Source organism: Hibiscus syriacus, unplaced genomic scaffold (assembly GCF_006381635.1).
Source record: "Hibiscus syriacus cultivar Baekdansim isolate YM2019G1 unplaced genomic scaffold, ASM638163v2 tig00015288_pilon, whole genome shotgun sequence".
Classification (NCBI taxonomy): domain Eukaryota; kingdom Viridiplantae; phylum Streptophyta; class Magnoliopsida; order Malvales; family Malvaceae; genus Hibiscus; species Hibiscus syriacus.
Window position 1 is genome coordinate 1 of NW_024062356.1, and position 11,789 is coordinate 11,789.

At 34.4% G+C, this 11,789-nt stretch overlaps 1 protein-coding gene across 1 annotated transcript; it reads right to left on the reverse strand.

The window, feature by feature from the left end:
• Window positions 1–3,200: 3,200 nt before the first annotated feature.
• LOC120207734 (peptidyl-prolyl cis-trans isomerase CYP28, chloroplastic-like) lies at window positions 3,201–4,953 on the reverse strand. The gene is made up of 2 exons (XM_039207156.1): window positions 4,266–4,953; window positions 3,201–3,468 (listed from the first exon to the last, which is right to left on the reverse strand). The coding sequence occupies exons 1-2, from the start codon at window positions 4,921–4,923 to the stop codon at window positions 3,257–3,259; spliced, it is 870 nt and encodes a 289-aa protein (XP_039063087.1). The 5' UTR covers window positions 4,924–4,953; the 3' UTR covers window positions 3,201–3,256.
• Between the last annotated feature and the right edge of the window lie 6,836 nt (window positions 4,954–11,789).

Genomic DNA, 11,789 nt, shown 5'->3' on the forward strand with positions numbered 1-11,789 from the left:
CAACTAATTAAAGGAAACAATCATAAACAGGACTAAATTAAGAGAAACTAAATGTGAGGATTAATTTAAGCTAAATATACAACTTTAGAATGATGATTAAATTCATGTAAATGTAAAATAACTTACAAAATTGGAATTAAACCAATGACTTAAATACAAAATGCGCATAACTATAGGGTCTTATATGCAATTGATCATATTCAGTTTAAGCTAAATAATATGGAAAAAACATAAAATGACTCATGAACATTTAAAACAAATAAGAAATTTAAACAAATGTGATTGAAATACAAAAATTAAAATACAACATACCAAACTATAAATTTATTAAACATGCGGCGCCTTGATGTTGAGTTTGCTCATTGATCGCATTACATAAATAGTGTAGTAATTAACATATTCTTACATCGGTATTAGTATCTACATCTCCCAATATCATAGTACCATAAAATAAACACATAATTATATTTGTGTAAGTATATTTTCGTTCAAAGAAATTAAAAATTAAAAATAATAATAGACAAGTAGGGGAAACATCGGGCACATCCCAAGTTAAATCTTAAGCATTTTGGGCCTAAAAATGCAATGAATATTGTTGGTCAATGGATCAATATCTCATTTCTTTTTAAAGAGACTCACTTTAAATAAAATAAATTAAACTAGAAAATGGAATTGAGGTGAGGAGGCAATTAAAAGTTCACTTTAAATGAGAGTTATAGAATAGCTCTTAATTTATAGTTAAATATAATATCACCACTTGACTGAGGTAGAGGACGTCTGTACATTCCATTATCATTCTATGGAAGAAGATGAATTACACGTGTATTGTTCAACTTCATGCGCACTGCAATGCAACCCGTGAAAATGCTGTCCAATTCACTCAAGAATAGGGGTGTAACGAGCCCCCCACCACCCAAAAAAATCAATTAATAATTGATTATGGACTTCCTGCAGGGAACGGAAAGCAAGTTGAGTTCATTTCGTTTCTAGTTTCACTTATTTCTGTTGTAATTTTTTACACTGCTCAGTTTGATATTTATCTTCTAAGATGAATGCAAACTATTAGAGGCTTGAATGGCTTGCTTGTGTTCCATTGTTACTGTAGTCTACGTTACTCGGGCTGGAGTATAAATGTTGAATACGGATATATATTTTACTTGGGTGTTCCATGTATTTGGAGGTCATATCCTCGAATAAATGTTTCAGACACTAGAGCAACATAGACTAGGTTTGCTTGTGTTCATCTTCGATTCTCTACACTATTTTTTTCACAAGATAGTTGATTCATGGAGTTCCATGCAATCTTGCAATGCTCTTTGTTTCTCGACGATCACGTTTTCATTTCCGCCATTGGAGAATAAACTTGTTAGCTTCGCAGCCTCGGATAATGCAGTGTTCAGGGTTTGAAGGAGGTAGAAAAGCATGTTGGGACTGATGTTTACTGAAATGAAAAGCTTAAGTGAATCGAAACAAGAACCTGGGTATGGAGTTGATTTGCAGAAGCTTCGTATGGAAGTGAGATTTGGGTTTAGAGAATTTGTTAAAGAAACGTTGAGAGAGAAAGTTGAAGAAAAGAAAAAGAAGATGATATGGTATAATGGAAGCCATGAAGGCTATTGCAGAAGCTAATAGGATTTTTTTTCTGTTTTTATAGACCAATGTTAGATCAGATAAGGTAAATTGTTGAGATTGTCAGACTTAGCGTTGAACTTGAGTTGGTTTGATATCCCACATCGTTGATTGTTGGGAACAAGAGGTAAAGTGAGTGTATAAAAGTAGTTGGGTTTCAATAAAAGAAAGCAAAAGCTCAGAATTGAGCTCAAAATCGAGCTTGAATCGAGTTTAGAATCGAGCTTCAATTGAGTTCGAGTTTCGAGCATAAGTTGAGCACTTGATTTTTTTTGAGTTCGAACTTTTTCAAGTTCGAGTCGAGTTTCAATATTATCTTTCAAGTTTGAGTCGAATTTAAAAATTTTAGACTCAGCAAGTTTTTGAGTCGAGTCGAGCTTAGATTTTCCTACACGAGCTCGACTCATCTCGTTTACACTCTTAGTTGCTACTTCCATCCACACGATTTCCCCACTTTCCCAACAACATTAAGATAGCGCGTAGCTCTCAGCCGCCATAGTCCCATGACTACAAGCAAGGCCTACCTACTAATACTCGATTAACATGCTTCATCTTCCCCTTCATCTACCGCAGAATTCTCCATATGAAACCCTCATTTTACACATATCCTAATAAAAAAAAAACCGTAACCCTTTTTCTCTCTTTTGGTTTCAGTATTCCACGGCGAACTCTCAAGAGAATCCGATCTTGTGCAAGCAGAACTGGATGTCGTTCAGGTTGAATATGAAGACCAAGTTTGGGGTAAACGATGTAGTTGTTTAAATCTATTCTGCTTCAAAAGGCGGAGATTCAACGATGTCGATGAATCCGATACGTTATTGTACCGGAGAGGAGAAGAGCAGACCGAGACATGGTGGAAACCGAAGCTGAATAAACTGAAACAAGTCTCGGAAAAAGTAGCAGGTCCCAAGTGGAAGAATTTTATTAGGAAGAAGAGTGGATATTGCCATAAGCCGAAGTGTCAAAAGAACAGGTTTCAGTATGATCCTTGTAGCTATGCTCTCAACTTCGATAATGGTGCTGATAAAGGAGACGATTTGCTTCGGAATTTCTCTTCCAGGTTTGCTGTTCCGTTTGAAGATGATCGACAACGACCCGGCCAGAAATGTAATCGATCATACTGTTCTCAACTCAGTTCATTTCATACATATTCTCCTGGAATCCATGTTTAAAGTACAGTAATATACTTTTGTTCATTGCAAATAAATTGGTAAATATCTGATATGAAATTTGAATAGAAACTGCTTATATTTGACCCTTAAGCTCATATGGCAAACCTGATTCAGTCTACTGGGCTTACAATTTTGTTCACAAAAGACATCTTATGTGTTAAAAGATAACCCGAACCCGAATCCGAATCCAAACATAAGTAGGTTAAGAGCGCAAGTTCCATTGTCAGAAAGACAAGGAAGTTACACCAAAACTCCTGAATGTGCATTAAGAAATGAGACACCTCAAACCTCATGTCTCTTCCAATATGTTATTGCAAGCCATTTAACTAAACTGTCAAACCCAGTATCTCACCACTGGTAGGTAGAAACATGTAGTTTATGACCAAGTAGATAATTATAAGTGAAGAAACACTAGTTTGTACATGCAAATGAAATGAAACGATGTTTTATGTATATTAAGGAAGAGAAGGTGGTGACAAGGAAGGCTTGGCAACTTGGAGCTCACCACAGTCACTGATATAAACAGTTTTAAGAGGCCTATTCCATAATGTGCGTCCCTTTTGCGCTCTCTCATCTCCGAAGAATTCGGCCAAGTCATTTAGTTGTCGAATTCTTTCCAAGGGTTTGTATGTCGGGATGGAAGCGATCTCCGTCACAACATCCAACCCTGAAAAATTCAATCGGAGAAATCAACTTAACAATTTCTTAACATCTAGACAATGTGTGCAGAGGCACGAGAGCAGTGAAGGAGGAATCCCATCAATACATATGAGTTCTGAAAGCAATATCAGAGTTAGAAATGCCATGCATTTTGCCAGAAATGCAAACTGGGAAAGACACAAGTCCTTGGGATGTATAAGAAGTCATGTAATTCTACTCTAACAGTGTCACCATGCCGTAAAGATTACGAAAAGGTTTTATTATGGCAGCTAGTTTCAAGATCTAATCAGAAGGGGAAAAAAAGTATTCAAAGATTTGTGATAATCGGGAATTTTGTGAAGCCACGCAAGCAGCTAGGATAATAGGCAAGGGTACATTTTGATATAGGTATATTTTTTTCGTATTTTCTATATAAATTTATACTCTTAAAAACTTTGCACATTCTAAATTTCTAATATAACTTCCTAAGGGCACATTTTGATATAAAATCATTCGTCCGTACTTGAATGGAGCCATAGATGAGTTTTGAATAAAGAACAATAGGCAAGGGAAGTAAAGCTTAGCAAATCTAAATTAGGCACCAAAAGCCACAACAAAGCAATGAACGCACGCACTCTAGCCAATTTAAAACAGGAAGCGGCTCTGTAGAAAGTCTAGGCATTTGAAAGATCTTGACTGTTCATCCCATAACTCAGAAAATTTCAGCGTGCTCCCAATTTCAAAGAACTAATTGAAGTTTCTTTTTTCCAGAAAATTTTTAAAATGAGATAGCTAAAGCACATAAAATAGAGATCAAAACCTTACCTTCAAGTACCGTCCCAAAAACAATGTTGTTGTTATCGAGCTGAGGGCAGGGGCCAGGCCCTATAGTAATCAAGAACTCAACATTCCTGTAATCGGAATCAAGCTTAACTTCATCGTCATCATCGTTCTCCGATAAACAAAGCGAAACGATACCAGCCCTTGAATGTTTAAGCAAGAAGGCCTTAGAGTCGACAGTCTCAGTGTTCCGAGGCAAGTCCAAGGAAGGAGGCAGATGGAGTTCGCCGTACTCCCGACTCCGGCCTTGACGTCCGGCCTGGAAGAACTGTCCGGGAAATATTTTGTGGACGAGCGTATTTTTGTAGGAAGAAGAGGTGCACATGAGCTTGAAAGTGGAGACTGTTAGAGGAAGGCAGTTGCCATAGAGGCCAAGGACCAGGCGGCCTAAAGAAGTGGGGTCAGAGCATAGAGGGGTGCTGTCGACGGCCGTGGTGCTGCGGAAGTAGGTGGGGCAGAGGGAGAAGTCGAGGAAGACCCGGTCGGTTATGGTGGTGTCTAGTGGTGGTGGCAATGAGGATGAAGATGAGAGTGAGGTGGTGAGGGTGGAGGAGAGGAGGAGAGAGCGGCGAGTGAGGGTGCTAGAGGCGGAGGAGGAGGACAGAAGGGGCGGAGGAGGGATGGGTGATAGAGGAGAGGCCATGTGAATTGTGAAGACGTGGCTAAGGGGGAGAAAGGAGCGGATGGAGATGGGAGTAGTTGCTAGTTCGGGGAGTGTGGGGCTTACAATATAGCCTTTTGGATAAACTACACCATTCATCACTCAACTATATTCTCAATCTTATTTTAGGTCATTAAAATTTGAAAAATTTCATTGTAATTACTAAATTTTTGGATAAACTTTCGAAGGTGAAGTTGTCGATAACTATGAATGAGGCAGAGGATACCGTAGATCATATATAGGTGTAATTAGAGGTGGAAGGCATTAATATTAACGGAAAACAAATTTTACGTAAAGATACATTTTTGATTCCTATTATGGAGGGAAGAAACAAAGGGACATATCAGTTCCTACGGAATGTTATATTCATTGTCCGAGAATTCTAAGTAAATGAACAAATCCCTTTGAACTTGTGCAATGCACATTTGCAGTTGATGAACAAATCCCATATCATGACTATGAACAAATCCCATATCATGACTATGGATGTCAATCCAATATGGATGTTAAGACTAAACATGTCGATTTCGATCTTCATTTCTAAGAAAAAGTTATGTCACATCCACTACTTGCTAACTATGTCCGTGCACATTGCTAAACGATTGATGTTCTTACTTGGCTTCTCTCGGCTCTTGCTTTTCAGTTTTTTTTATTACTCCTCTGTTCATACTTTTTCTTGTTTAAAGTTTCCACATAAATCTGTCTTAATTCTTCTTCTATGATCGCTTATTTACCATTATCTCATTCACTAACCTTTCTTTTTAATTTCTAAACCTTTCTCTGCTGCTGAGCTTCTGTTTGAGCTCCATCGCCATTAAAGAGCCATTAGGAAGAAGAGGAGATTGAGTAGAGAATTCGGAAGCCAACAAAGACAATGAACCACCGCCCCATGCTTGTTTCGTAGGGAATGATATATTTTTTGTCCAAGAACCACAAGTATAGATGAACAAACCCCTTTGAGCTTGTGCATTGCACATTCACAGTTCCGATGGTACGGCCTCCGTTCGATCGAACCGTCTTGCATTGATATGCTTCCTTCGAAAACACACCGGAGCATCATCTGAGCTGCACCAGTGGCCATTTCCCTCTCCTCTCTCTTCCTTTCCTGTAAATCTATATTTCTATGCAAGTGTGGAGCATAGAGAGAGAGAGGAAGGGGTACTCTATAGGGTTAGAAGAGTCAAAGAGAGAAAAGCCATTTCATCCAACGTAGAATACAAGAGAATTAAGATTGATATCGTTCAAACCAAGGTGTTGTTTCACAACAGTCCAAGTAAAGACTAACGTGTTTCTCTAGGTCGGTTTTAGTTTTCTCATAGTAATTATGCTTCCAATGGAAAACTGAAAGGAAGAATCTGTAGTAATTTAGAAGTTATTGGATGAAGTTTTTATGTATTCTTTTTGCCTTGGTTCAAATCATTCTCTAAGTCGTTTTAAGTTGAGTAGAATTGACTCTTGAAATTAGCGTTTATGGTCTTTTAATAATTTTGGGTGAATTATTAGGCGATGATCTCCAAGTGCAGGAAAGCACAGATGCAGTTATGGACAGGACTACGAATCGAACGAAGACAAACAACGAAATGAAAAGAATTTTTTGTTTGTGCTGGTTCATTACAAAAATTAGTTTGTTTGTGTTCGTTTGTTAAAATGATAAACGAAGACAAATGAACGAGTATAAACGAACATAAAATTAATTGGTTTTATATTTGAGAATGGTTTTTTTAAATTTCCAAATAATTTTAGGATTTACATTTTCTTTAATTGATTTTAATTATTTTTATTTGGTTTTAAAATTAATTGGGTTTTAAAAATATTAATGATTTAAGACTAAAATTTATTAGGTCTTAATATTTCAAACGGGTCTGGAGATTAGACTGAATATAAACAAACAAACATAAACGAACATACATAAATAAACAAACATAAACAAACGGATTATAGAACGTTCACGAACATAAATGAACGAACGAGTATTTTTTCGTGTTTGTTCATTTAGCTAAACAAACATAAAATCTTGTTCATGCTCGTTCGTTTAATAAATAAACGAACATAAACAAACTTTCCACCAAATGGTTCACTAAACGTTCGATTCGTATACAGACCTAGTCATTGAAGTCTTTGCTACGAGAAATTATGTGTTAATACTAATATTGTTAAAAAATAGTTTTTATTTTATTGTTAATATTAATATTGTTACAATTTTAAAAAATTAATAATAATATTTAATTTATAATTTTAATTTAAATGTTAATATTATTAGAATTATAAAAATCAAACCCCAACAAACATGTGGAATAATTTTAGTATAAAATATGGAAATATTATTATTATAAAATGATAAAGAAATAGTTTTAATAATAAAAAAATAAGGAAAAGGAAAGGAGAGAAAAGGCAGAGGAAATCAGTCATACAAGTCCAAATAATTAGCTCTATAGAAGTGACCTTTGGGTTATTTTTGGCAATGTAAAATTTTAAACAGGAAACAGTAGAAATATTTGTTTACAATGAAGTTTTGCTAAGTGATAATTCACAGTGAAGTGGTTCAGCTACAAGTTTTCCCTCTATATATCTAGGGGAATTGTACTTTGAAGACTAACTACAAACTTAACTGTTTTTTATTCTCTTTAATACAAAACCGGCGCTGAGCCGTAAGGAAGAAGAGGAGATTGAGATGATAATTTGGAAGGAGACAAAGACAAGGAATAAGCATCCCATGCTTGTTTCTTAGGGAACGACATGTTGGTTGCCCGGAAACTACAAGTAGAACAAACCCCTTGGAGCTTGTGCAATGCACATTCGCAATTCCGGTGGTACGGCCTCCGTCGAACCAATCCGTCTTCCGTCGAGATGATTCCTTCGAAAACACACCGGAACATCACCTCAGCTGAACCAGTGGCCATTTCACTCTCCTCTCTCTTCCTTTTCTTCTAAATCAAGCTGTTATCTTTCTATGCAAGTGTGGAGAAGTGAGCATAAATAGAGAGAGGAAGGTGTTTCGTGTAACGTGAATCAAGACAGAAAAAAACTCTTGCATTCAACGTAGAGTACAAGACAAGTAACGTTGATCACGTTGTTCACAGTTTCAGTTGCCGAAGAGAAAGGGAAAGAATCTCTTAGTAATCAGAGGAAGAATTGGATGGGTTTGTTTGTGTTAGGTTAGAGTTTTCGTTTCTTTTTTTTTTTTCCCTTTTAGTTTTGTCTTAAATCAATATTCCAATTTCCAAATAGAGTCTTAGAGAGTAACTTGCATAGATTGTGGAAATTAGCATGATTGTGTTTATTGTTTTTAGGTAACTACAAATTTAGTATATATACTGTCAGTTTTGGTCCGTTTCAATATTTGAACTTTCAATTTTTTTTAAAATCATATCTAATGTTTAGTTTTTTAATTCATTTTAGTACTCTGCAGTTAAAAAATTAACACGTTTAGTACCTAAACTATCAGTTTTGGTTCGTTTTAATACATAAACTTTTATTTTATTTTTTCAAAATTTAACGTTAAATTTTAAACGGATACTTAAATGAAATAAAAATTAAACTTTATTTATGATTTTAAAAAAAATTAAAATTTATATATTAAAACGGGCCAAAACTAATAGTTTAGATATTAAACATATTATTTACCCTTGTTTTTAATAAGTTGGAATTACGAGGCATTCCTCTCCGATGAACGAAAAATTCATTCTCTTGGGAGTGGGTTCATTGCTTTGTCTTCTTTCCCAAGGGACAAAACCAAGTATTTTTACGTTGTTCTAAAGTTCACAATGCTAATCAAACCTGTCCTCCATGCAAAGTGATGGACACGTACAATGTGAATTAAGTTTATTGTTGATTATGGGTAATGTCTTAGACATTTTGGGCATGAACGAAAATTATATGTATGGGTAAACTATCAAACTTCAAAACAATAAGGATTCACTAAATATTTAATCTAAAAAATCAGAATAAATAAAAACTTAATTTAAGTATAAATTGATAAAGATGTTAAGTATTATTAGATCAACGATTTTGAAATTAACAATATATCATTCATATATATAGAGACGGATGCGGGATCTTAAGTTAAGAACGGATTTCTAAAATTTTAAGAGGATACAAATTTATAAAATGCAAGGTAACAAAACATAATATTAATATAAAACATAAAAAATATTTAAATTATATGATGATTTAAAATTTTCAGAGAAACGACAACCCACTCGCTATACTCAATCCATCCCTACAAATGTACATCGGTCTCCAATTATGGGTCATCATTCTTGGACTTTGTTCTATTAGCATGGAGTGGTATAATAAGTTTGTTGTTATTATTATTATTCAAACTAATAACAATTTTTTAAACTTTTGACTCATTATTATTTATAAAAATATAAAAAAAATATTTTAGAAACCTTTAATCAAGTAGTTTTGGAATATACATTTAATAAAATTTAATTTTTAAAATATTTAATATAAACATGGACAAAATTTAAAAACTTTAACTTTATTTTTAATAGGACAGAGGTAGTAATAAAGTCCTCAAATCATTCTTGAACTTTTGGTCTATTATCATGGAATGGTATAATAAGTTTATTATTGTTTTCGTTATTATTCAAATTAAAAATAAAAAGATGTAATAATGTGTTACTAGATTTTGTAGCAATTGACATTACTATAAGAGATAAAATGTTTAGAAAATGACGTGGTGAATTAAAATTATATTTTATTAATTATACACCTCAATTCGTAAATGAATGATTGTTATCTTTAGATGTTCTAGCGTCTACTGAAATGTTTAAGTGTTCATTGTCGAACAATTTAGAATCTTTAGAACATATATTATCTTGTAATCACATCATCTAATAATAAAAAAGAATTAATATGATTATACTATTTAATTTTTTTAATTAATATTATTTTAAAATTGAAACATATGTAATTTTGAAATTACAATTTATATTATCAAATTAGTTGAAAAGATTAAAATATAATTATACAATGTTGGTCAAACGTGCCCAAAGAATTACAATTCTTTATGATTACACTAAGAAGTTTAGGGAATGAAGAAATTTCGGAAGAAATGGGGTCATAACCATGGAGGTCCTCACTACTGCTTGTTTACAAAGAACAGTGAATTCAATAGCATTCAAAAGGATGTATACTTCAAAGAAACTTGATCTGGTTCCTCTAAATAATTCCCATATCTTAAAGAAATGAACATAAAAATAATAATCCAGAAAAGGACCAAAAATCCAGCGTTCATATGGCAGCAATATCAAAACCTGATATATTCTTCTCACTATCCACGAAGGAAACCCATCGACGTTTCGATTCCATGCTTTCCACCGAACGGCCAACAACGAGAGAAGACCGACAACAGAATCGGGAATGCGTCATCGATAACGAACAATCATTCCTCCATGTCTTCTTCTTGGAAAAAGCTACGTTCCTAGCATGATAATTCTCATAGCGGCGTTTGTGGTAAAACAAGCCACTAAATACATAGTAAATAGCGGCGTTTGTGATAAAAAAAAGTCACTATATATCACAACATATAGCGGCATTTTGGAAACAAACGACGCTATATGTCACGACCTGTTGCGTCATTTTTTTTCACAAACGCCGCTAACTATTGCAGTTTGTTATAGCGGCACTTTTTGCGGCGTTTTTTCAAGCGCTGAGAAAGTTTTTAGCGGTGCTTAAAAATGCCGCTATAGAACTAATAAAACGCCGCTAAAAACCTATTTTGTTATAGTGAAACAACCCGATGAGCAAACAAGACCCTTCAAGTTGTGCAAAGCACAGCTACAGTTCCGATGATACGGCCTCCGCTCGACCTCGATCTCGTGCTCACGAGGCTTCCTTCCATGACACACCGGAGCATCATCATCCCAGCCGTTGCTCCTGCGGCCATTTCTCTCTTTGTTCCTTGACTGTTTATATATATATAAGATGTCCTTTTTGACCAACTGGTAATGAGATGAAAACGAGTAGTAGTTTAACGGTCTTGTTGTTTATGTTGGTGAGACAATTGAGCATTCTTATGCATGCAACAAAGTAGTTCCAATTTTCAAGTCGTTATAGGCACTTGGAAGCTAGCAAACTGTCCTATCGGTTTGGGGTTTTGATCTGGAATTTTAACTTCTACACTCTTTCCCAACTTGGCAATTTCTTTTGTCCATGCTTGTATCTACACTTTTGTCTAAGTGTCAAGGAGGCATAATCTATAACTTACACATCATACAAGTACTAATAGCGTGATCTGAATTAACAAAATTTAACGGCTATTGTGTTGGACAATGACCAAAATTTAAATTTTGAAAAAGTCCGGGGCCTAAAATGAGCAAATCAGAGTAAATTCAAAACTTATGCATTGCACGGGGACTAATGGAAGGATTTGAATCAACACTTTGGCGGCTGGTCGACGATACGGAGTTTGCCCCGCAGACAGCTGGGTTTTATCATATGCATCACTTTGGGGGCTAAGCAGATGCTTATTTATTTATTTATTCTGCTTTCATGTTAAAGGCATATCAAATTAGGTTTACAACTCCTAACTCCCAATTTCTTTTAATCTTCTTTTTGTGACCTGTTTGAAGCAAGCAATATATCTAATTACTTTTAATTTTCTTTAATATATATTTTTCAATCCACATAATTTTTAATGTGATGAATGGTATGGTCAATTCAATCTAAATTTGATTTATATTAATAATATATAAGATAACATAAATTTGAGTATATGATTAAATATGATATATATATATATATATATATATATATATTAAAATTATATAAATTAAACATTGTATTACATTAGAAAAATAAAATATACTTTCTATTTGTATTAGGAATAGAGATGATCATGG

Bases quoted from the DNA above. Each gene is read 5' to 3' on its own strand.
- LOC120207734 (XM_039207156.1), bottom strand. From the start codon at position 4,923: ATGGCCTCTCCTCTATCACCCATCCCTCCTCCGCCCCTTCTGTCCTCC. The intron at 3,469-4,265 runs GTAAGGTTTTGA...TGAATTTTTCAG, and splicing joins TTTTGGGACGGTACTTGAAG to GGTTGGATGTTGTGACGGAG.